This window comes from Magnolia sinica, chromosome 18 (assembly GCF_029962835.1).
Source record: "Magnolia sinica isolate HGM2019 chromosome 18, MsV1, whole genome shotgun sequence".
Lineage (NCBI taxonomy): Eukaryota > Viridiplantae > Streptophyta > Magnoliopsida > Magnoliales > Magnoliaceae > Magnolia > Magnolia sinica.
In genome coordinates, this window is record NC_080590.1 from 39,909,611 (window position 1) to 39,937,599 (window position 27,989).

At 39.1% G+C, this 27,989-nt stretch overlaps 1 protein-coding gene across 1 annotated transcript in view; it reads left to right on the top strand.

The window, feature by feature from the left end:
- The first annotated feature begins 424 nt into the window (after window positions 1-424).
- The window catches only part of LOC131232462 (uncharacterized), a 31,792-nt gene continuing 4,227 nt past the window's right edge, over window positions 425-27,989 (top strand). The window contains exons 1-7 of the mRNA XM_058228697.1: window positions 425-1,565; window positions 1,913-2,083; window positions 3,059-3,211; window positions 6,335-6,412; window positions 6,836-6,988; window positions 19,339-19,569; window positions 25,996-26,160. Of these exons, the coding sequence (XP_058084680.1) occupies window positions 626-1,565; window positions 1,913-2,083; window positions 3,059-3,211; window positions 6,335-6,412; window positions 6,836-6,988; window positions 19,339-19,569; window positions 25,996-26,160 (1,891 nt within the window). The 5' untranslated portion in view covers window positions 425-625. The remainder of the gene's footprint in view (window positions 1,566-1,912; window positions 2,084-3,058; window positions 3,212-6,334; window positions 6,413-6,835; window positions 6,989-19,338; window positions 19,570-25,995; window positions 26,161-27,989) is intronic.

A 27,989-nucleotide genomic window follows, 5' to 3' on the forward strand; every position in this document is an offset into this window, starting at 1 on the left:
CACCCCTTTGCTTGCTACATAAAGATCATACGTTCTAGTTTACTTGCAGGAGATGCAGTTGTACACACTCACACAGCCATCAGCTGTCTCACTAAAAGTATGCCTCGAACCCAAAGATTATGTGGGGCACACCAAGGGAAGCAGTTTCGAGGGTGGGCACTCCCCACATATTGTTTCCAATCGTCGTCCACCTGAGTCAGAGATGGGTCTGATTTTATAACTTCAGGAAAAATTTAAAGGGAATGTAGAGATAGAGGGTACATACAAAAAAAACTTTAATAATAATAATAACAACAGCGATAACAAGGATAACAGTAACAATAACAACAACAACAACAATAATAATTTGGTTAAAAAAGGGATGGTTGGTCTGTAAAGAATCAGGGAGGGGGCAGTTCGTCGTCCTCCCTTTTGCTTCAGTGTTTTTTTTTTCTAATAAATAAAAGATGTTTCTTTTTCTTTTCAATTTTCTATATAAAAGATGGTGCTTGTTAAAGCGGATTATAAGAGGCTTTCTAAGACTACCAAGATTTGGTATTTTCCTTTCTTTTTTTCTTTTTCTTTTGGAAAGAAGAGAACCATCTGTGGGACCCAACCGGATGGTCTTTTGTAATTTGCACCACATATGAGACATTTTCAATGGACGCCAACAACAACATATATTGGATACCTTGGCACTTGGTTTTATATCTTACCACAACGAAATATGGCATTTCAAGGTATGACACCTACCCATGGTGAACAACCAAACAGGGCAATTCAAGGTATGTCCCTGTTTCAAGGTGACCAACCTAACATGGCATTTCAAGGTACGATCCCTCCCCAAGGTAACTTACCAAACATGGCATTTCAAGGTATGATCCCTCCCCATGGTAACTTACCAAACATGGCATTTCAGGGTATGGCACCCCCACAAGGTGACCAACCAAACATGGCATTTCAAGGCATGGGACCTCCTCATGGTGGCCAGCCAAACATGGCATTTCAAGGTATGGTACCCCCCCAAGGTGGCCAACTAAACATGGCATTTCCACCGGGGGCGCCTGCCTATGGTGGCCAACCAATGGCGGAGATGCCTGAAGAAGACCTTAGGAAAACCCCGAAGGAAATGTTCCGGTTTGCCATGAACAATCAGTGGGAAGAAGTGGTGAACATTTACAAAGAAAAACCATACACCCAATCTGCCAAGATCACCAGTTCAGAAGACACAATATTACACATAGCAGTGACCACAGATAAGATGCATGCAGTAGAGAAGCTCGTGAAGGCGGTGACCAACATGAGAATCCTAGAGCTGGTGAATGACAGGGGCAACACTGCACTTCACTTAGCAGCGGCCATGGGGAATGTGGGGATGTGCATATGCATGGCAGATAGGCACTCTCCACTGGTCGCAAAACGCAACAAAGATGGTGAGACCCCACTCTTCTTGGCTGCTTTGCATGGCAAAAAGAATGCCTTCATCTATCTCCATTCCAAATGCCCCCCAACACATGGCACTGATTACTGGAGAAGGAATGATGGTAACAACATTCTTCATGTGGCCATTTCAGGGGAATACTTTGGTAAGACTTCAAATCTGAAAGTCATTTGATACTATGGTGGACCACACACATTACATACATGTAACCCAAATTAAGTAGTCAAAGTTTGGACCCCACTTCAGATTGGTCATAAAGGAAAAAATGCTGATTGTTGGAGATCCAAGTTGATGGTCCAAATTCAACAACAGATATGACCTATCTATAGTGGGTCCTACAACATGGACGGTTTAAGTTGAATTACATGTGTTGTTTACAATTTAGAGTGCATGTGTATGGACCCAACGACTGCAAGAATATCACATAACTTCCAAGTTAATCCCTTCTGTTTATTTTCATGTACTCATACCTTGATACTATCTACTCGCAAGATTTGGCCTACCAAATAATTAAAAAGTACAAAACGACCGAGTACCCAGCTTTGGATCTTGTCAACTTTGTGAATGAAAGAGGACAGTCAGCTCTGCATCTTCTAGCAAGCAATCCTTCTGCCTTCAAAAGTGGAAGTCACCTCGGACGACTTGAGTGCCTCATCTACCATTGTAAGCCATCCTCTCTACCTTAATGAAGCTTACGGTAAGATCAAGCTCTGCGGGACCCACCATGATGTGTATGTGACATCCAAACCGTCCATCTAGTAAGTCCCCTCCATGACATAGAACGTGGCAAAACTCAGCTGTATCCAAACTCAGGTGGTCCACACCATCTGGAACAATGCAAAATCATGCTTAAAACATCTAAACTCACTTCGTGGGCCAACCTGAGTTTTGAACTGGCCAGAAATTTGGTGGGATCCCTCATTCAGGTCATACACACAATGGACAGATCAGAAGTGTAAACCACATCTTTATGGGCTCCACAAACAATTAAGAAGGTTTTATTTAGGTGGGCATCCACTTTCCACTGTTTTTTATGGTGTGGCCTACCTAAGTCATAGATGGGGCTGGATTTTGAGGTCTAGGACTATCAGAGTTAGATTGGGTACTGAGCTTAGAACAAGCACAATGTGACAGGATTTGATTGGGCAGAAGGTCGCAGTCAAAGATGGAGCACACACAAACCATGTTTGAAAGTTGTTGAGCACATATTTGAGTGGTACATCTCTGAGAACGGACTACTGTTGAGTTGAGTCAAATCCCGCCATGTCATGCCTGTGCTGAGCTCAATACAGGCAGGGGCAGTACTCAATCCTAGTCCAGACTATCAGGGGTACACACCTGATGGATAGGGTGGATGTCCAACACACATCATGGGTGGGGCCCACAGAGCTCGACCTTACCAGAACTTACAGCGGTATGCACATGTGTAGATGCTCACATCCAACCAGCAAACAATTTCCATCCTGTCATCCATGTGCAACAAGCAGCATGTTATAGAAATTAGTTTTAATCAATTGCCCAAAAGCAGTTAATCAAGCAAGGCTAAACAAGCCTTTAGTTGGACGCCATTCAAAACATTTGCCGCTTCTTTTAGTAGTAAACAGTAGTAATATTGTAATTACAATGATGCTTTTGCAGGTATTGTGGTCAAGCGGCTCGAAGAGACGCCTCTTCACCGCGTCTTTGATGATGAATCTCAAAGAAAACACATTGTCAAAATGCCAGAGAATTATACAACATGCATGCAATTCTATTTGCTGCTGCGAAGGCTGGTTCATTTCTCATTAGGAGGTTGATTGTTCTTACATAGCCACCATCTTTCACTTCATGATTTGGTATTGAAAGGTTTAGGGTTTTCAGTTTGTACCAGGGCTCTTGGTTCAGTTGCCCAAACGGTTGATATTCTGGGCCACAGAAAAAAAAATCAGCTAGATCGGAGGATTCAAGTTAGTCAAAATTGAAGGGTTAGAATTCTTCCAATCTGGGGAAGTCTTGTTAAATGGACCATCTACAGTGTTGCCCGTCATATCAAATGTTTGGATCACTGAACTGAACCATACGCCGCATTTTCCCCACTTGCATAAACCACAAAAACCCAAATGGTTGTGAACAACCTTCAGATTTCTATAATACCTCCAGCTAAGCCCGCAGCACCATGTTTGAGCTAGAAGCCTGTGGAATGATGTTGACTCCTTCCATGGGATGGACGGAGTGGTTCTGCAGCACACTTGCCAATGTGGCACACATGTGTGACATCTAGTCGACTCATCAGTTAAGCCACAAGTGCACATTACTGATTTTCTTATCCAAATGTCAACAGTTTGATGGAATGGAACACTTGTGGCAACATGTGGTCCGCTTATCAAGGAGGCCACAAGTGCACACTGAAAACAGAATTAATTTTCTTATACATGTGCCGTCCATTTGATAAGTCAACCAGTGTGATTTTTTGGCTAGGTCACAACAATGTGCCCTGCCTGATGATTGGCCCCAATCTTGTACACATGCCATGTGGGCACACTTATGCCATGAATCCCTACACCCATCTCATGGGAGAAGCAGGTACCCTGAACATCCCTCCTATAAGCCCTCTAGAGAGCGCATAGCCATGTGGCCCATGATGAAACTTTCAACCTGCATGAGCTGCTTGCCAAGATCATCACGTAAAGAAAATTAGGCATGGTAGAAAAATAAGGGTGATATAATGCGTATATATATGGCGAAAGAAAACAAATCAAAGGCCATTTATGGGCCAATATATCAGACCCCGACAACATGTCCAACCCATGGGCAAGTATATAGCATAGTTCTACAACTCACTGACTGGACCTGAAACTCACCTGAGTCAACTCGACTCGGTGAGATTCAAGCCAAGTATCTCGGGCCGCTTTTGGGACAGACTCTGTCCTTGATAGGAAAAGACTCATCGAGTTGACCCCTAAACTCTGTCAACTCAACTCACGGTGACTTGTACAAGTCACTTGCCCATTCTCATGGCATTTTCTTTATGGAAAGTCAAAACATAGAGATGGAGTGTTGAACCTACAACCAATAACAATATAACAATAATAATATATGACATATAACTAGTTTATATGTTGAATCCTAATACAAATGTGTTACTTTAATTAATTATAATATCAAGTCAATCCGAGTCTACTCCTGCCAAATCTTTGAGACAATCTGACCTGCTGGAGATTGAGTTGAGTTTTCTTCTTCTCAAGCATTTTGGCAGTCCCCTTGTATGTGTGGCCCATGGAAGGCTGTTTGATTTTCCAATCAGATGGGCCCAACATAATCATTTCCAGAAGAGAAAACAATCCACCAAACACAATGGAAGTACAGAATGCACAAAGATCATCATTTGTGCCTCTTATAAAGTATAAAACACGCAATTCAATAAATGCAGATGGATGATTAGAAAGTAGATGGAAAGTATCCAGGAAGTCATACTAATCTTATTGGATGATCCTAATCATCCAGCGAGTGGCATCAATGGATGATTAGAAAGTAGATCATCAAAGTTGGACTTCGGAGGAATCCTTATTTGATCTGGGAACAGGAAGTGACCAATGGGTTTGATGATCGGTCCACCTATGCAAAGAAAGCGCTGCTGGGGGTACTTCAGTCAACCCCAAATCTTCCCTTGCATAAGTGGACCACCAGTGAGTGCATAGGTCTCCTTTTCTTATGCAGGAAAAGGTGCATAGTATTACTCTATAAAGGATTTCTGGTTTATTAATGTGAAAACAGATTCAATCAAGATGCACCATATCCCCATTCAAGCACTCAGGGAAAGCTAGATAGAGCTTACTGTTGAAATTTTGAAATATGTAATACTATGATTGCCATCCACAATTTTGCATATCAATGTCAAATCGGTCGATACCGTCATGTTGTATCTGTATCGGCCTGATAAGAATATGCCATACAGGGCTGAATCGGGCCACCCTAAAAGAATGGGCCATCTTGGCACTAATACAGGTGCAATACCGGCCAATGGACCCATAATGGCCCAATTTTTATTTTTTGACTTTTTACTCATTTTTCTTCTTTTTTCATTTCAACTATAGAGGAACCTTATAAAGTCATTTTAGACTAGATTTTGACCTTTTTTTTGGGATGAAATCAAAAGATTCGAGTGGTATTTGACAAATCAAAGTGGAATAGACTGTTATGGGGTACATAAGGAAAAAAGAAGATGAAAGAATGTAAATCTTCACATATTTTCATGATTTCACCTTCTTTTTGTTGTATTTCAATGTAATTGGCCCTAAATTCACGAAATCACGCTTGATTTATGTTTAATTAGGGCCTTTGATTGACTTTTAATAGTTTAAACCAATAGACAACATAGTTATCAAAGAATAGTCTTATACACCATTATATACATGTCCACCATTATATACATGTCCAAGGTAGGAAAAGCCCTCCCTCCCTCCCTCCCTCGGGGTACATCAGGAAAAAAGAAGATGAAAGAATGTAAATCTTCACATATTTTTCATGATTTCACCTTCTTTTTGTTGTATTTCAATGTAATTGGCCCTAAATTCACGAAATCACGCTTGATTTATGTTTAATTAGGGCCTTTGATTGACTTTTAATAGTTCAAACCAATAGACAACATAGTTATCAAAGAATAGTCTGATACACCATTATATACATGTCCAAGGTAGGAAAAGCCCACCCTCCCTCCCTCCCTCCCTCCCATCGATGGAACATGTAATCAATTATACTGAATTTATACCATCCAAGCATCTAAATCTCTAAGAGCACAATTAGATAACTAGTTGAGCAGATGAACAATGAAGATCTAAAAATCTCAAAACTCCTATCCAAAATATATGAGAAACCATAAAAATAGACAGATGATGACATATTTGTATCTGTATTTGAAACTAATTTTCTTTTCAGTTCCCAAATGGGCGCAGCGATGTCCCCCAAACCAAAGAGACAGAGAGAACCCAGATGATGCGAGATCTGGACCAACAGGTGAGGGGCATCCAACAATATTTGTTATGCTCATTTTACATGCATGTGTGATATTTTATATATGGAAAATGATTGTGTGGTGTTAAAACCACCACAATTGTGGTGGCGTCGAGTTCAATCTAAAATATGTGATGAATCTTAAGAATAGATGGTGATAGTGGCATAAATGAACCTATATTAGAAACCAATTCTCCTTTCAGTTCCTCAATGGCCATGGTCATAGTGATGATGGACAGTCCACATCCAGTGATTGGAGTGTCCAAGTGTCCTGATGAAACTCTATGAGGGGCTCATTTCCCTATTTTATTTACTTCTAATAAGCATGTTGTCTTTTTATTTTGATGAAAGATGTTTGGGTCTAGGTCTCTCCTAGCCTTTGTGTTTCCTTGCCCATGTTAACCTTTAGACACATTTTATTGCAAGGTGGTGGTGGTAGCAGTAGTGGTAGCAAAAGCAGAAACAATCAAAGTGAAGGAAGAAGTCGCAACAACCATGAACACCCATTTCCACCTAATTATGTCACGTGCTATGATTTCTTTGAGCTTGCACTGGTGGTCCTACAAGTTCTTGGATTAGGTTAGTACTCTTTACCAAGTAATTAAAATTTTTAACTATATTTGAATATTTGAAAAAGTGTTGTTCTACTTCATTTTTTGTATACCCAGTGTAAAAAAGAGGTTGAAATAGACAAAATAAATGCAAATTCATTAAAGTAAACAAGAGAATAAATTCATGTATTTCAACTTCCACCATTCTGTTGAACGATGTTAAAGTTCAATGGACTATGTGTTCATCCCTCTGGCCCATCCAATATATAGTCAACCCCATTGATAAGACAGTCCAAATGTCACACTACTTAGATTCCTTTAGCCAAAGTTCAAAAACTTGAAATTGACTAGACATGGTGTCCAGTTGGGTCAAGGTGACTCAAAGACATGACCGAGTTTTCACTTGACTCAACTCGATGTTCAATAAATAAATTAAGGACATCTAAAGTAGGATTTGTTCATCTTTATTCATGCTATTTGTTAATGTTCTTTTCTATTTCAATTGATCATTCTTTGGGCTCCTAGAGCTCAGTCATGGAAAGAGTGCTTACTTACCAATGACTTTGACCATTTAAAAGAACTGATATAGTTATGGATACTCAGGTTTTTCCAGGATCTACTCCACCTGGCCTCACAATCCACGACGTTGGATATTTGGTTTATTGATCGATCTAACAAAACCAACCTTGCTTTTTCAACTGTCTCACATAGGGTCTTGATGTGAAGAAGATGACACACATCATGACAGAAGTGGAGAGAAGAGGTCAATAAGAACGGGTTTTGATAGAATGCAGGGGTTGGTTCCCACCATTGTAGGTGTGCATGTGATGATGTGATCGATTTGGGCCATTCACAACATAATGCGACCTATTTCATGCCATATTCCAAAAATCAATGCAGTACACTCATTAAACGAACCATACGTGCATTCAATTTGGACCGTTGGACTTTTTTCTGATCTTCTATTTTTATCAAACAAGTGTAACCTGCATAATGGACCAATATATATATATATATATATATATATATATATATATATTTAACGGTCTCTAGCATCAGTGCCATCCAAGGACCGGCCCCACATGGTAGCTATATGTTGGACCCCACATTCTATCAAAACCATACAAAAAAAGAGATCTTCTAGTCACTTCACCTTTGCTAAACCAACAATAGCCTTATTCCATGTTAACTCACTTAGTCTATTAAATCTAGCTAGGATAGGTTCCATCACAAACCAAAATTGAACCTATGACAACTACACAAGACACCGAACTAAATTAACCTAAGGTCATAACCATTGGGGGCACACTTGTTGGACACGAAACGAAACACAGAGTAGAAGTAATTAATATGTAGGGACAATAATGTGCATATGAGACCCACGAAATGGAGTCGAAACAATTGATCAGCATAGTGATTCATAATTCAACCACCATGGGAAGGAAACAAGATCTTTACTCCGTAAATCCAACAGCGTAGATGGTAACCAAAGGGAAAGATCGCCTTTGAAGTGGGTGCTCGAGAGTCCTTTTCCAATGGTCAATTATTTCATGCACCCATTTATATGAATTGGAGGCTTTAGCCTTGATGGCATCTTTTATTATCCGCGTGGACTTGTAGAAAGAACCCATCGATGGATGTCTCATTATCCACCGTCATTGACATTGTATATATGGGCTCCAAAATACCCATCACACCACGCACACGGTCCCAGAAGGAGCTGCACAAAACAAGCTCCTCAATCCTCCATGTTGCTCTCTTGTCACTTTCATTCCACACAGAATACTCCCTAGAGCTGAAGAGCTCTCTCAGCCCCTGCCTATGTTTTAGGAGGTTGTCCAAGGTGATGAAATTTGTGGCAAACTTTGTGCCCCAGGCCGCACTATAACCCCACCAAATCTCCCCCACATCCCAACTAATAGCTAGGTGTAGTTGTAGAATGTGTTCAAATTATCTTCGATATTATCTTTATCTCCAACTCAACGATGCTGATAATACTAGTGGCGATACCGATAACGTTGGTAGTATTAGATATTTCAGGTATTAGCAATGTATCGCTAAGTATCACGAACGTATCAATATCGCTAATGTAATTACCAATATTTTTAACTATATAAATTCTAGGTGTCACTTGTATTGCCAATGCATCAATATCACCAATATTTTCGACTATGTATATTCTAGGTAATGCTTGTATCACAAGTGTATCGACGATATTTCAATAATATCGCCAATGTATTGATATCATCAAAATTTTGTTTATTAGAAAAAAATTATTTCATTTTTTTTTTCATGGGCACATGGTTGTATCTTGTATGTAGTGTTCAATTTATCATTGATAATATTAATAATATCTCAATATTATCGATATCGCAACATGCGTGATATTGAGACCACAATCTTTCATTTCCTTTCCAACCATTGATGATTTCTTGGTGAAATATCATGTGTTGTTGATATTTTGCAATATCGATGGATGTTTGAATGGAAGGTTGGATGGTTAAATAGTCTGGATGGGATGGTTGGACTGATTTCTTACAACAACACATGCTTTTAAGGCCCCATTAAATGGAAACTTGTTATATATGCATTCTTTGTGCAATTTTTTATTTCTAAATATGCAAATATGTACATTTTAACATCTCCTGAAGTTTCGTTAACAATTCCACCGTTTTCCCCATGTTTCCTTGCATTTCCGGTTATCAACGATATTATTGACGATATCAATATTGTTTCTGTATCCCTGGCCAGTGAAAGTTGTAGCAATACCAATACTTCAAACACTGGTCATGGGTAAGTTTACCCATTTGTATCCCAAAATTCTTTCAAAAGACCTAGCTCTCAAAGAAGCGACTCTTTAACAGGTTAATTTTCTGCCCAAATACATCCTCATAGGATTGCAAAAAGCCTTTGACCATATGGAGGGATTCAAACTTGCCATTCACAAACAGAATTTTGTGTCATCCAAGTTGGAGATGGAAGGGCAAGCAGAATCCCCTAGATAGCAGACGCTTGAAACCAGGGCTAAGGACCTTCGAGGCTATAATAAACAGGCTCGGTGAGAGGATCTCCCTACCTGAGCCTACGAGAAGATTTGAAGAAACCCACCGCTTGACCATTAATGAGCATCAAGAACCAAGAATTTGACCAACAATTTTCAACTACGCTCACCTAATTCTCATTAAAATCGAACTTGAGGAGGACTACTATGAGAAAGCCCCAATCTAATATATTGAAAGCTTTTTCCATGTCCAGCTTCAAGAAAACATTTCCGCCTCCCACCTTTCTGTCAATCTCCCTCATCAACTCGTTAGCAAGGGCCACATTTTTCGATATGCTTTGACCTTTTTAACAAACACCCCTTGTTCTTTGGAGATAATCTGATGAAGCAGATAGTTCAGGCGGGTTGAAATTAGCTTTCGAAAAAATTTATACGTGCAATTGCACAAACTTATGCAAGCTTTTTAAGGCACTTGGCCTTTGGGATGAGACAAATAAAAGTGCTAGAGAACACGTGAGGAATTGATCCCCCCCTGAACAGATCACAGGTCACCGCATGAATATCCCTGCCAACTATATCCTAGCAGGCAGTAAAGAAGGCACCCGAGAAACCATCCAGATGCGGGGCACTATCCCTTGGAAGGTCCACAACGACATTCTTATCTTCTTCAAAAGAAGGCTCCATTAACAACTTCATATTGTCCTCAACCATTATGGCATTAGGGTTGCAATCAAGCAACTCCCCAGGGCCAAGAAATCTACGATTGAGAAAAGGTGGAAGAAATGCGCAATACCTTCCTCTTGAATCCTATTCTGGTCCACAATTCTTTCCACCAAATCTAGTTTGATACACCTTAAGGAGGATTTTCTGTTCCGTTCTATAACTTTTGCTTCGTTCTATAACTTTTTTGTGGAAGAACTTGGTGTTTGTCACCACCTAGAAACCAATTATTTTTGGCCTTTTGTTTCTAGAACACTTCCTCTTGAAGTTGCACCTTCATAAGCTCATCCTTAGTCTTGGTGAGATTGGCCTTGCTAGCCGCATTGTTGCACCTCATGACCTCCACATTAGCTTTTAAAACCAAGTCTTTAGCTTACCAAACTCTTTGGAAGATGTTGCCAAACACTTGTTCTAAATTTTCAATGCTTTCTTAAGCTTCTGTAATTTCAGAAGCACAACTATCATAGGAGTGTCAACAACTTCTTCAGCCCACCCCACTTTAACGAAGTCTAGAAAACCCTCATGGGAGACCCGCATTCGCTAGAAATGAAAGGGTTTAGAAACACGGTCCATTTCCTCTTGGATGGACAACATCAAAGGAGCATGATTTGAGCAAACCCGAGGGAGATGAGTAACCTTGAAGGAGGGAAATTTGTTAGCCCATTCCAAATTAATCAGCACCAAATCAAGTCTGGCACAAGTTCTAGAGGGACCCTTGTGGTTGTTACACCACATGAACCCGACTGCTCACATAACCCACTGTTAGGGATTGTGTTGCGGAATCACACAGAGATGGATCTAGGATAGCAATCCAAGAGCACCAAGCAAACACAAGAGAACACAAAGATTTAACGTGGAAAACCCTTTCGGGAAAAAACCACGGCACAAAGTGACAGATCTTTACCATGAAAGCATGAATTACAAAGAGAAAAGACTTACCAGACTTGAGTAATCCTCAAATCTCTCCCTTGCTCCACCATTTTAGAAACCCTAGAACCCTTTTAGAAAGCCTTAGAATACCTTAGAATACCTCTCAATCCTATTTACACCCATACATATAGTTTTAGAAAGAATCCCAAACAAAATCGGAAAGAATCATAAACGAAATAAGAAACAAATCCCGCACTTTCGCAGTTGCACGAAAAGTCCACGCAGAATCTAATTAGATTTAAGACATCAAATACAACAATCTCCACCATGTCTTCAATCTTCAAACGTGTAGCTCCTTATCCTATTTGGTTATCTCTGCCTCGCATCATAGCTTCATCAATGCTTCTCGTACACACTCTGTCTTCATTTTACGCCATCGCCAAGCCCAGAGAAGTTGCATAGAATTTGAACTTCTCTATAAGAACAACTTTGGTGAGCATGTCTGCTGGATTCACGCTGGTGTGAATCTTCTCCAGAGTTACGCCTCCTTCTTCAAGAACCTGTTGGATAAAATGGTAACGAACATCAATGTGTTTAGTACGAGAGTGATAAACAGAATTTTTAGCCAAATTGATAGCGCTCTCGCTATCACAATTAACCGGCACGGCCTCCTGCTGAAGTCCCAATTGATTTATCATGCTTCTTAATCAAACACCTTTCTTAAATGCTTCCGTCACTGCCATATATTCTACTTCCGTCGTGGAAAGTGCCACCATGGATTGAAGCTTCGACATCCAACTAATTGCTCTACCTGCTAATACAAACGAGTATCCTGAAGTTGACTTTCTGGAATCCACATTGCATATGTAGTCTGAATCCATATACCCTACCAACTTTGCTCGTCTTCTCAAACGTTAAGACTTAGTCTTTTAAACCTCGAATGTATTGAAGTAGCCATTTCACCGCTTTCCAATGTTGTTTGCTAGGGTTTGACATGTATCTGCTCACAACACCGACTGCCTATGAAATATCTGGTCTTGTATAGACCATGACATACATTAAATTGCCAACCACATTTGAATAAGGCACATAAGATATAAACTGCTTTTCGTCATTTGATTTAGGACATTGTTCTGAAGAAAGCTTGAAGTGAGTCGTGTGGGGAATGCTCACTGGCTTTGCCTGGTCCATCCCATACTTGATCAACACTTTTTAAGGTATTCTTCCTGTGATAACCAAAGTCTGCTCCTCTTCCTGTCTTTATGAATATCTATGCCGAGAACCCTCTTTGCAGCCCTCAGATCTTTTATCTCGAATGTCCATGATAACTGATTTTTCAGTACGTTGATTTTAGACATATAATGACTGACGATCAACATATAATACTAGAATAATGAATTTGTCATCACTCAGTGTTTTGTAATAAATACAGTGATCGTATTCACTCCGAGTAAATTTTTGACTCAACACGAAAGAATCAATTTTTTTATACCACTGCCTAGGAGACTGTTTCAGGCCTTACAATGACCTCATTAACCTGCAAACCTTTTTCTCTGCCCCTTTAACTTCGTAGCCCTCTGGTTGCTTCATGTAGATCTGCTCTTCCAACTCCCCATGCAAGAAAGCAATCTTGACATCCATCTATTCCAGCTCGAGATCGTATTGGCCAACCAGTGCCAACACGAATCTGATAGATACTTGCTTAACCACTGGCGCGAATATCTCTATGAAGTCGAATCCTTCTCTTTGAGCATACCTCTTCACTACTAGCCTTGCTTTGTATCTATCCTATTTCCTTTTGAATAATCACTTGCATCAGATCGCTTTTCGACCCACTGGAAGCTCCATCAGCTCTCATGTGTGATTTTTGTGCAACGAGTCAATCTCATCATCCATAGCCGCCTTCCACTTTTCTGCATCAGGCTCATCAAAAGCCTCTTGAATAGTTGACGGGTCCCCCTCATCTGTAATGAGAGCATATGCGATATTAGAATCGTCCCTGTATCTTGCCAGTAACCTATGATCACGTGGTGGGTTCCTTCTCACAGGTGGCTGCTCCACCTTCTCCTGTACCTCTGTCTGCGCATCTGTCTTTGCCTGAGTATCATCTGTGTCAATCTGGACGTTTACGATCAACCTTTCTAGTTCCTCTTCATCCTCTTGATCATTCTTGTGAAATAGGGAGCTTTCATCAAATCTGACATCACGGCTAGTGATAACCTTGCATGTGACATTGTCAAATAACCCGTAACCTTTCACACCAACACCATAGCCAATAAAGATGTACTTTTTGGCTCTATGGTCTAGCTTATCTCTCTCAATTGACGGTACATGAGGGTAAGCCTCACAACCAAATATGCCCAAATGTTAGTAGTCCAGCTTATCACCACTCCATACTTCCTCTAGGATTTTACATTCAATTGCCATAGACGGGGACTAGTTTACCAAATAGCAAGTCGTGTTAACGGCCTCTGTCCATAGGTCCTTGCCCAACGCAGCATTACTTAACATGCATTTGGCCCTCTCCAAGAGAATCCGATTCATCCGCTCAGCCACACCGTTTTGTTCGGGCGTGTGGCGCATCGTGTTGTGCCTGATGATCCCTTCATCCTTGCAATATTCATTAAACTCAGTGAAAATAAATTCTCCACCATTGACAGTCCTTAAAACCTTTATTTTTTCGCCCTGATGTTTTTCCATCATTGCCTTCCATTGTTTGAATATGGTGAAAACTTCGGATTTACGTTTCATGAAGTAAACCCAAACTTTCCTCGAATAGTTGTCAATGAATGAAACAAATCATGATGACCCCCTAATGGAAACCTTTGGCGATGGCCCCCATACGTCAGAGTGCACATAATTAAGCACTCCCTTACATACGTGTTTTCCAGATTTAAAAGCTAATCTAGATTGTTTACCTTATATACAATGCTCGCATATATCTAAATCAGAATTTTAAAAGCTAGAATCAAACAACGATCAGATAGTACCTTCATGCCCCGCTCGCTCATGTGGCCCAGACGATCATGCAACATTCGTACAGACGTGGAATCTGCAACAGCCGTTGCCACTCTACCTGCTGAAGTGTTCCCGATCAACTTGTAAAGGTTTCCGTGCCTTTGCGCTCTCATAACCACGAGTGCCCCTTTTGAAATTTTAAGGACACCATCAATACCAGTGAACTTGCACCCCATAGCCTTGAGTGCACCGAGAGAAATCAGACTTTTCTTTATATCAAGAACGTGCCTGACATCAATCAAGGTACGCTCCATCCCATCAAACATCTTGATGCTCACAATACTAATAGCCATAACATTACAGGCACTGTCATTGTCCATAAAGACCTGTCTACCATCGCATTCCTTGTAACTGGCGAACCAACTCCGATGAGGAGTCATGTGATATGATGTTCCTGTGTCAAGGATTTACTCATCTCTAAGATTGTCATGCAAGTGTTCGACCATAGACACGGACAAAACATCACCTTTACTTGTTTCTTTATCAAATGTGACAACATTGGCCTCCCTGGAAGAAGCCTCTGAGTTTTCTTTCTTTGCTTTAGGATTTGTGCAATCCTTTTTCATGTGTCCATTCATCCCACAGGTCCAGCACTTTAGTTTTCCTTTGGCCTTTCCCCTGGATTTGGATATAGGTCTTGACGATCCTGTATCTCGCTCAGTACTTATTCCCCTCGTAAACAGTGCATTGGAAGATGTTCTCATGCCGCCATTTAGCTTTCTCATAACCTTCCCTTAAAGGGTTGAGATAATGGTGTCAACACTCAGAGTTTTATTTGCGGTGCACATTGTGTCCGTGAATGGCTCATATGATGCCGGAAGAGAATTCAACAACATACATGCTTTTTTCTCATCTTTGATCACTTCCTCCATATCCAGCAGTTTGCAATCCAATTTATTAAAGTTGTTGATGTGGGCCTCCAGATCTCCACCCTCTACTATCTTGAAGGTATACCACTGTAGCTTCAAGTATAGGCGATTTTCAGAGGATTTTTTCGCATAGATATCTTCTAACTTCGCCCATACACTAGCCGCAGTTTTCTCCCTCAAAACATTGTAGAGAACCTCATCCGTGAGACATAAACAGATGGAAGCTAAAGCATTCATGTTAAGAGTATTCCAGTCTTCGTCATTCATAGTCGATTTCTTCTCCTCAAGAGCCTTAACTTCGTCTTGTTTGGTTAATAGACTAATCATCTTAATCTTCCATAACTCAAAATTATTTTTGCCTGAGTACTTCTCAATATTAAACTTGGCGTTTCCCATTGATGCTAATCCTGCAGATTCAGATCTATGCCCCAACAATTGCTTTGATACCACTTGTTGAGGATTGTGCTGCGGAATCACAAAGAGATGGATCTAGGATGGCAATCCAAGAGCACCGAGCAAACACAAGAGAATACAAAGATTTAACGTGGAAAACCCTTTTGGGAAAAAACCACGGTACAAAGCGACAGATCTTCACTATGAAAGCAGAAATTACAAAGAGAAGACTTATCAGCCTTGAGTAATCCTCAAATCTCTCCCTTGCTCCACCCTTTTAGAAACCCTAGAACCCTTTTAGAAAGCCTTAGAATCCCTTAGAATACCTCTCAATCCCGTTTACACCCATATATATAGTTTTAGAAAGAATCCCAAATAAAATTGGAAAGAATCATAAACGAAATTGGAAACAAAACCCGCACTTTCGCAGTTGCGCAAAAAGTCTGTGCAGAATCTGATTAGATTTAAGACATCAAATACAACACCCACATCCATAAGGTTCACCTTATCACATCGAAGAAGTCATACATACCACGCAAAGCAGGCTCCCTACCTCCAAGTCTTTCTGACACCTCAAAAATTGCATTAAAGTCACCATAGGCTGCCCAAGGGGGAGCAATGCTATTTCCCAAAGAAATCAAGTCATTCCACAGCCCCCTTCTCAAAACCTTGTTGCAATTAACATAGACAAAGGACATGAAAACATCAGCATCACTACCGTCTAGACCAATTTTCAAGGAGATACATTGATCATAGTAGTATGCACCACAACATTCAGATAACTCATAAACAGAACCCAAACTTTACCTGCATTTTCAGCATTTGAAGCAGCAGTAACATACCCCAACTTTTGACAGATCCTGCTTTTTATGTTTTCTGCAACCATAGGCTCCAGGACCACCAAGATGCAAGCTTTAGACTTCTTTATGATCTACTTCAGATTTACGACCTCAGCCAGGATACCTTTGTCTGAGAAGCCCAAGAGACGCTTGCTTGCACTTTTTTTTTTTTTTTTTTTCCTTTTTCTTTATTGCACTTGTCATAGATAAATTAACTACAAGTGTTACAGATGAGATCTCCTGGCATTAGTGTTTTAAATAGAGAATAGCGTGTAGCATAGCATCTTCACCCCTCAGAAGCGTGAGGCATAAGCTACATAGTGTGTAGCATAAACTACATGCTACTTCTAGATTTTTAATCAAGGTTGTGCTTGGTTGCACCAATTTCATGATATTCTACACCAAATTAGGCTGATTAATAATGAAATTTAACACAATTTCATAATATTTGGTGCAATCAAACACAACCTAAAGTAATAGGAAAGGGCAATGATTAAGTACAAAGGTAAGAAAGAGCAACGAAACTGATTTAATTTTGTTAGTTTGTTACTTATATTATTTTACTAAAAGCATTGAAAAGATTAACTTTTTTTTTTTTAATCGAAAATAGGAAAACATAACAAATAATTGGAAACATTAATTAATTTTAATATTGTAGTGAAAAATAACTTATAATGTGAGCCATGTAGTGGATAGCGTAGTCTATGTAGCGTGAAGCATATGCAAATTATCATGTAGCGTAGGCTATACATGCCTTAAGCTATTTTCATGTGCTACATAGTGTTAAGGCTAAGCTACGCAACGTAGCTTTAAGCTACACGCTACATAGCATAGCTATTTAAAACACTGCCAGGCATATATCTTTGGTAGATGACATGCTGTTTGTAGAAAAGGTTACAAAGAGAACAAATGTTAAATTGGAGTTTCGAGGAACGCCTCTATAGTATAGAGGCTTAAAAACTACTATAACCGAGATGGGGCATTTGAAATGCAACTTTAGAAAGAACAATAGTTTGCGTCCTTCCTTGTTTGTGTGAGAATGGAATTGCTACGCTTTCTGTGAGCGTGCCTACTTCCTGAGAGCTTCGTGCACCAATTAGCTACTCACACGACGGTATGAATGTTGTGCTTGTATTAATTTAATTGCAAGCACCACCATGAGGGTAGGTTTTTATATGAATGGCATGCTCTACTGTTGCTAAGAAAAAGGAAGGGAGACAAGTACGATTGGTTATGCAACTGACCAACAGATTGACTGGGCAACTGGCAAATGCTAATAAAGAGGGTCTGTGGAAAGACAAAGGATCCCATACATGAATTAATTCGCATCAAGTGGGTCATCCCTTGAGGGGAGTGAACACATCCTTTATATTGGAAAAGTCTACCTAGCACTCGTTCCTTATATGCCTACAAGCCTCAGATGAATGCTCGATAGCTGTCTCACCTGGCAGGTGGACCTATCACTGTCCGCCAGATCTCTAAATGCATAGCTAAATACATCATTTCTTTTTATTTTTGGTAATGCAATCCCCAGTTGGTAAATGCGATATTTTCTTTCTACTACTTATAATATAATGGTACACATCTATACCTTTGTATTAACAAGAGTAGGATGCAAAGATGAGCCTGTGTAAATATCAGCTCCATCAATATGTTCTGGGAGTTCTCCCCTGTGTTTGTCATAATTTTTGAATCAACACTTGTGAAGAAAATAAAACCTTATTTGCTAGAAAATTTCCCCAACTATCCTTCTCTTAAGAATTTGAATGACAAAGCCCTTCAGAAAAAATAATAAAAATAAATAAAATTTGAAGGAGATGGTCCATATCACAAGGAAGGTAGTTAAATGATCGAAGGGTTTGGATTCCAATTTGAGGTTTTTTTTTTTTTTTTCTTAGGGGGGGGGGTCCTCATCATGGTGGGGGTGTGTGGGGCCCATCATGTAAAGAGTTTGAATAATTGAAACATTACCTCAAATCCAATGGCCCTAGTCACAATGTGTCCTACAGTAGTATGCTGGGACAGGTTGTAGCGAACCTCGAGTGATCAATTACATAATAGTGTGGTGTCCAAAGGCACTTCAGAGTTTATTTTGAATATAAGTGGTAGTGTTTGTTGATGGCCTTCACACATTTATGCCAAAACATTAAGTAAAAATAATCATAGAATCCCTCGAGGCTAAGTGCCAGCTCAAAGGCCAAAGGTCCAAGACTGGCTTAATACAACTATTCTTTGGACACTCAAGGCTCCATCCATGCATAAATTTTCCATAACCTAATGAGTGGACCATCCCAACTTTGGGCTGAGGAATGTTGGACATGTGGCTCACCTGATGAATGGTCCAGATTTGAAAATTTGTTGTTTCAGTACATTCCAAGAACCCGTGTTTGACACAAGCAAATGCAGAAATGTGAATAACATTCCCTAGTTTCATCCGTTAAGCAATATTTTTCCCCTTTTTAGATGATTTATGATATATGCAACAGATGCAAAAATGAGAACATCATTCCCCCTTGTTTCATTACATAGCCAATATTTGCCTGTTTTTAGATGATTTATGATATATATTTCTTATTTTTCTAGCAAAAATCCTACATTGAATGTATGAATAACGTTATTAACCCAACATGACATGGTTTATGACTATGGATCTTATCATTGCATGTAGGGTTTATAAGAACATACAAAATTAAAGAGAAGAAGCAAAAACATACATGGGCAGTTCAAATCATGGAAGAACTTGTTTCCCAAGCTTCCTCGTGGGAGTACAATGCAACTGGTAGTAAGCCCCAAGATAGCGGATTGGGCTTGTCGATGGCAGGCATTTTTGATGGGATAGAAGCGGCTCCTTTCGGAAATGAGTTGTTTGAGGGAAATGATAAAAAAGAGGAAAAAGGAGGTAATCTGACATTATTTCTTTTATTTTTCTTCATCAAGAATATACTAGTGGAAAATAATAAATAAGAGAGAGAGAATGACCGTTATATATATATATATATATATATATATATATATATATATATATATATATGAGAAGTGATCATGTACAGGCAAAGGCACCACAGCTTGTGGTACCACACCATCCTTTCTAATAATATGCCAATTGTGTAAACATCAGTACAATTAAAATGGTAGGCCCCCAACATGAAGATCACCTGTTCCAAAAATCAGGATAGTCTGCTCATCGGATGAGCCACACCATTGGAATCAGTGGACAACCGATGGTCTGACTTGAAATACAGTTGTGGCCCGCCTAGTGAGCTGATCGGCCTGATTTTCTTCATGGCCGCGCCTCTCATTTTCATGGTACTGATTTCATACACAAGTGGCAAGTTGGCTAGCAAGATGGGATAGTACTAGAGGTTGTGGTACTACTGCTTGTAGGCAGTGTTTGAAGCATCGAGATCGCTACAAGTTTCACTTGTTAGGGATAGAAAAACAATATCGATATCGCCGATAATATCGCTGATAACCAAAAATGCAAGAAAACATGGGAAAACAGTAAAATTTTCGATGAAACTTCAAGAGATGCTAAGATACACATATTTGCATATTTAAAAATAAAAAAATTTGTAAAAAGAATGTATACACAATAAGTTTTCATTTAATGGGGGCTTAAAAGCATGTGTTGTCATAAGAAACAGTCTAATCATCCCATTTAACCATCTAATCCAACCTTCCATCCAAACATCCACCAATATTATAGAATATCGACAACTCATGATATTTTGTAAAGAAATCATCAACAACAAGAAAGGAACTAAAAGATTGTGGTCTTGATATTGCACATGTTGTGATAATGATAATATTGAGATATTATCAATATTAGCAATGACAAATTGAAAGCTGCATACAACAATGTGCTCATAAAAAAATTGAAATAGATTTTTTTAATAAACAAACTTTCTGTGATATCACTACATTGGCGATATTATTGAAATATCGCCCATGCACTTGTGATACAAGCGTCCTTTAGAATTTACACAGTAAAATTTTTTGGCAATACATTGGCAATATCGATACATTGGCAATGCAAGCGATGCATGGAATTTACACAATTGAAAATATTGGCGATATCGATTCGTTGGCGGTACTTAGTAATACATTATTGATGCTTGGAATTTCTAATACTACCGGTGTTATCGGCATCACTATCGCTGTTATCGGTATCACCAAGTTGGAGATAATGATAATATCGGAGATATTTCAATAATATCGGAGATAATTCAAACAATGCTTGTAGGTGATCAACTCTGCATGCGTGCATGCGTGTGTGTGTGTGTGTGTGTGTGTGTGTGTGTGTGTGTGTGTGACACTTGGATAAGGCTTAAATGATTATGATGATATATATGAGGTACGCTTATAATTGCATGAAGCATGAACCCAAGTGGCAATAGATTCGGGTGTGGGGGCAGGGAAGTGCTTGTTTCAACGCATTAGCAAGTACAAAAGGCTAGGAAGCGGGAGCAGGAGAACGATTCGAAGTGGGAGTGACACCTTATTAAAAGGAATGTGCAACTTGCATTGACATGGTAACGCCACCATGTAGCGGACTATTGTGTGGACCACATGAATTGTGCATCCGATCCACTCCATCCATCATGTTAGCCCCTTCATCTTCATTGTAGAACCCAAAAATCAGGTGGACCACACCATAGGAAACAATGTCAAATCATGCCTGAAACCTCTATATTCACATGGTGTGGCCCACCTGAGTTTTGGAATGGCTTATATTTTAGATGACATGTACACAACATGGTGGGCCCACCTAAATGGTGTATTCCCTTGCAACTGTTTCCTATGGTCTGGCCCACCTAAGTTTCCGTTCAGGCTGATTTTTGCTCCATGGCCTAGCATCAAAGGGCACCACCAATGGATGGGGTGGATCTTATGTTTCTAAGGGCTTGTTTGTTTTAGCACTTACATCACTAATGTGATGTAATATTATGTAAATGGGTAATGATTATCACTACCACAGTAGTCCGAAGTAAAGTTATATGTAATACCACTCTCACAACTTTAAATTTGATCTTGTATATGCATGTAAAGTACTCACCGTGATTAGATACATGTGAATACAACTTGCCCAATATGTGTTATATCCACACTATCCATCCATTTTGCAATATCATTTTAGGGCCTAAGCCCAAAAATGAGAAAGATCCAAAACTTAGGTCAACTACACCACAGAAAGTAGTGGGACAATGACGTTCACCGTTGAAACCTTCTTATAGCCTACCAGGGTGTTTATTTGCCATCCAACTGGTTCATGAGATCACACATACCTAGATGAAGGGAAAACACAAATATCAGCTTCATCCAACATTTCTGTGAACCGCAGGAAGTTTTCAATGGCAGGCGTTCAATCCCCAATTCCCCAATGCTTTCTATGGTGTGGTCAATTTCCACTTTGGATGTGCCTCATTTTTTGTTTTTTCAAAAAATGATCTTGCAAGATGGATGGACGGTGTGGATATAACACATACATCATGTTGGGGCCCACGAAACTAAGCCACGTCACCACACCTCTGCCCATCCAAGTCGGCAGCAGTTCCAACAGATTACTATGATTTGACAGCTGGTTTTATCCAATTAGTAACAAGGGGTAATGATGTGAGTTTTACACCACATTACCATGGTATTTCAAGGAACCAAACAGGCCCTAAAAAATAGAGACAGAGGATGGGTTGGATCTTATGAACACATCATGTGGACCTTGCAATAGCTCAGTCTCAATTGTTCCATGTGGTGTGGTTCACCTATGTTTCTATTCGGGCTGATTTTCGGTCTCATGGCCTAATATAGAAGGGCATCCCAATGGATTGAGTGTCCTAATGGACACACCCCTTGGGGATATGTGTGTCTGCTGTATGCATGTGGGTGTGGCGTGTGTACGTGTGTAAATAGTGACAAACCTCATTCTCAGCAATTTCTTGGGAGACTTCCAAATTTTGAGGTTTTTCTCAGGATATTATCATGAAAAAAATCTCACAGAAAATAATTTAAAAAGATTCATTTTAATTAATAAATAAATTAAAAATATAAATATATATAACAATTTCCTTAAAATTTGTATTGTTTTTTACGTTAAAATCGAAACGATATCACAATTAAGTAGTGATTTTTAAGATTTGTCGATATTTTGAAATCTCACAATAACCGCGATTTATGATATTATCGCGAAATTTTCAAAATCTCATTGATATTTGTTACATTGTGCGTGTGTGTGCATATGCATGTACTGTGTGGGTGTGTGTGGTCATGTGTACATGTGCGTGGTGTATGTGCATGCGTGTGTGCATGCTTGTGCAAGCATCAATGCACGCATATGCATACGTGTGTGTGTGTATAAACGCCGCTACATGATCATTACCCTATATAGATATTCGGAAATAATTATGATTTGTTGACTATACTATTAGTGGTGTAGAATGTAGATGGCCCACCAAGACACCTAGATAGTCCAAATCAACTAATCCAGACTATCCACTAGGTCCAACATACATTTCATGGTCTACAATTCAAACACCAACTGATAGGATGATCCAATCCATCCATAAGTCAGCCTTCTTTTTTATAACCTTCCATTTTCCAACCCATGGATGGCCACGTTATAATAAAAGTGATTCTTTAGAAACATAGCTGATCCATGATAAGCCCTTTCAATAAATAGTTCAAATTGTTCACTGGAGTATAGGACTTATTTTAAATAAACGATCTTGACTGTCCATTTTATCAACTATTGATCATAGGGTTAGAATGGTTGGATTGACGTGATTTTTGCATGGTGCCCCATTAATGGATGCTGAACTAATGAAAATTCCAGATTGGTCAATAAGATTGTCCAATTGTCCGAGTTAGGTTGCCTAGAAGCTAGTGTTGTAGTCAACTGTGTATGTTTTGCAATAAACTAAGGGAGATTAGTGAAGTAGAAAAGCAATAGTGAGAAAAACCAAAAATGAAAAACAATAAATTATTTAAAATAGAGAAAGAGCAAAAGGAAATCTTCATAAGGTAGTATAAATTATAAGATTCTTCTTAAGTTTTGATTATTTTTATTTTCATGAATCAATAATACATCACATATAGTGCTGATTGGTCATGAATTATATTTCTTCGATCATAATTTTTACCATTTTTATTGTCGAATTTATTTTTTCGTGGTGCCTACTTACACATATTTACCACCTGATGCAATGGAACTCCATGCTTGTGTGCCTTATGGTCAGCTATATGTATGACAATTGCCCCTCCATGACCCATCTTTGCTTGCTTGCCGTTAGGGGTGTGTGTGGATTGGTTGGCTTGAGGGTTAGGATTGGGTGAGAACATGTTGGAATGTGAGCATTGTCAAAGTGAACCTCTTCCATGGTTGGTTGACAAGCCCCGATAAAGAGAAAGGTTGATGCTCGGAGGGAAGCCAATCATAAAACATTTTTCTATATAATATTAAAGTCGCAACACCAAATTGTTGGGAGAGAGGGTAAGATGATTTTGGTGATGATGATGACAACAACAACTTAGTGTTCCTTTGAATAATAAATTCAATCCCAAAAATGATTTTAATATCATATAAATGATTGATACAATTCTTATACATAAATGCTACACAGAAGACATTTTGTTTATTTAACACTACATTAAATTTTGGATGTAACATAATGATGAGTTTGAATCTACAGAACAAACAAGTTAATGTCATTGTGTTCATTTTATTGTCAATATGCACTATATGAATTTACCTATAAAAGAGGCATAGTGCATCTTCCACAAAAATACTCTTATAAATGCCATTAGTTAAGGTTGCTTCTAAAATAAAAAGTATAAACAAAAAGTAATCTCAATTGTTTTACATTATTAGTTTTCTCCACACTCCTGCTATGTTAGTAAATTATGAAAAGATCTACCAAGATGACTCTGACTTGTTTAAAACCACCCATGAAACGCAACAATGGCAACAACCTCCTTCCCCCTTTTTTCTGGGTTCGTTGAATGTTATCTCATGTTCCTAAATAAATAGGTACATGTTATAAATCATTGTATTTGTTATGGAGCTTCTATAAGCCCACACGTGTCTACGATGCAGCTCGTGTACAACCCACCCCATGTGCTGGAGTGGTAGACCAGTACAATATCCAAGCCATCCATCAAGTGGTCTCACTGTGTACACATTCCTGCCCAAAAATAAAGGTGATCCATTTAGCAGATGAGCCACGGTATTAGAAACATGACTGGTTAAAAACCTTTGGGCAAGCTTTTCATAGCCGTAAAGTTGTTTTGTTAGGTGTGGCCCACCTGACTAGTGGATTGGCATGATTCTTGAGCTAAGGCATCTACATAGTGGTATCCTCTAATGGATAGGGGTCTACATCGAGTCAAACCGAGTCGAGCTGGCCTCAGCTCGACTCGGCTTGGCCACTAGCTAACCTCAGCTTGAACTTGGCTCGGCTCGATCCTCGAGCCTGACTGGCCAGCTCAGCTCAGTTCGGTTAGCAGCTCGGGCCAGTTCGAGCTGAGTTCGAGCCAAGATCAAGCCGAGTTCTCCATTGCAGCATTTTCACAAACACCTGGACTGCACCTTCAAAATCTCACTGTATTTGAGACAACAGCAATGGTTTTACATGTATTTTATCAAACACCTTCTAAGCACCTTCTAGGCACCTTCTAAGCAACATAAAAATCAAGAAAAAAAGGGTGTTGGTTTCATATACATACCTTCCTTGCCACCAGCCACACTTCTTTGAGTCATTTCATCAAACACTTGGTGAGCAACATCAATATCTAAGTAACCGAATCACCGAACTTGTTCGATCCGATTTCAATTCGAGCTGGGTTCGATCCGAGTCAAGTCGAGCTGGGGCTAGCTCGAACTTGGCTCGAACTCATTTTCGAGCTAAAAAAATCAGCTGGACTCGGTCGAACTCAGCTTCGAACCTAGTTGAATCGAGCTTTTTCGAGTCGAGTCGAGCGAGCTAACTGAGCTAGCTCGGTTCATGTACACCTCTACTGATGGATGAATTGGATCTCTCACCTTGTGCCATCAGGACATGCGTGGCATGTACATGAGCTGCCTTCCACATGAGCTCTTTTTTTTTTTTTTTTTATAATCTAAACGAATGTGAAGGGATCACTCACTCCTCAAAGTTTATATTGGATCACTAATTGAAGAAAGTCAAGAACACACTAACTATAATTTTATCTCTGCCATTTCAAGAGAGAAGATGTAGTAAACTTTTTCAAGAGAATAAGAAAGAAAAGGGAAACTTCATGGTATTAAAGCATAATTCTTAGTCTTTTTTTGTCTCTTTCTTTCAACTCTTTGCAGAAAAGATGGGAGAAATTCTACAGAAAATTCTGAACATCTTCCCAACAACAGATGACGAACTAAGACGTTATGGCAAGAATACAGTGGTCATGAAAATGGAGGATACACAACCACACATGTACAAGCTTATAATGGAAATGATGAAGGAGAATGAAGATGATGGAGGTAAAGTAAATTGATTTATATGTAGGTTAGCAAATGCGTTTTGGTACGTGTACTTAACCATTAGATGCATACTATAGAATAGCAAGGCTTTTCTTTCTTTTGACCACTTGAAAATTGTATTAAAGGGAATGGAGGAAAAAAAAAAAAAAACAACAGACCATGACTTGGCATATGATCCCAAGTAATAAAACCATAACAAATAGCACCAAAATTTGCTAATTTGTCCACCCCATAATTTTTCTCCCTATGGATGTGGGAATAAGACCCACATTTGATCCCACGTAAAGGGACTATACCTCTATAGCCATGAAAGTAAAGGGGGTTTAGACTCCTTCTAAAGACAATAGATTGCCAAAAGAGGATCTCCCAACATTTTAGGGAATGAAATTGAAATGAGGTGTTTTGTCCAAATCACATTTAACAGTTGCTTGGTCATTTATTTGAGGAACTTACATATATTGGCACAACACACCTCCGGTAGGAGTTGGTTAAAGGGAATACGATCCTAAGGCATGACCTGGGTTTGGTCCCCTGAAGAGAGTTGAACCTCGGTGAGGCATCATTGAATGGCTTAGGATATGTCTGATTGGGGTTTGCTGATCACTACATGCACAGTGCACAACATCATCTTCCTAGTATAGATAGTACATTGACAATAGGACAAGGGATCAGATCCAATACAAAGCTTTGTAGGTACCAAGAGGGGTAAAAAGGTCCAATCAAAAAAGTCAAAATCTACTTCCTTAGCATCACTTATTTGCTTTTAACATTCTATGGAAATGCTCCATGATCTATAAAAACACTATGCATGATATACATGCGCTCAAAAATTGTAGACATGGATTATGTATAACTCAATGTAAACATTCACATAGTGAGCCGCAATTCAAATGTTTTGTTAAAAACAATTATGATAAAATGATAGCTTGATTGGTGGATTATTGATATCTAATTGACAATAATCATGACTTTTCATCTTTGGCATTCTCCTAGATGGACTATTGATCTTCGTTATTGGTCCAATTTGACCGTTCATCTTCAATATCAATGAAACTACACCGTGCATCTTCAATATTTGCCTAATCTGATCATTCTTCTTAAATTTCAACCTAATCAAATTGCTCTTCTTCCATATCAACCTATTTGTGTCATTCATATAATCATATTCAATAATTACCTAATAGGTTGAACTTAGATGGACTTGGACAACGTACAACAGATTTCGATGTGCTTCGTCACAGTTCTGACAAACTTAGGCAGACTTCAACATACTATAAAAAACATTAACCCACTTCGATGGAGTTTAACAGACTTTGACACACTTCAATGGACTCTGGCATACTTTAATGAACTTTGATGGTCATAGACAGACTTCGGCATACTTCGATAGATTTTGATGAACTTCGACAAACTTCAATGAACTCGGGAGCATCAAAATCTGTCAAAGTTTATTGAAGATTATCAGTCTATTGAAGTTTATCAAAGTGTGTCAAAGTCCGTTGAATTCCATTTAAGTGGGTATAAATCCTGTCAAAGTCCAACTAATTCCGTTTAATTGGAGTGATATTGAAGATGAACACATTGATTAGGCTAACATTGAAGTTGAAGGGTTGGATTTAGTCGATATTTAAGACGTAGTTAGATGAGGCTGATGTAAACGACTAAAGGTTTGATTCTACTCATATTGAAGATGATGAGTCTAAATAGACTCATAATGAAGACCGACAGTCCAATTAGGCCAATATTGAAGATAAATGCTCTGATTAGGCTAATATTAAAGATGAATGTATCAATTAGATTGATGCTTGTGATAAGTAATTAGATTGGGA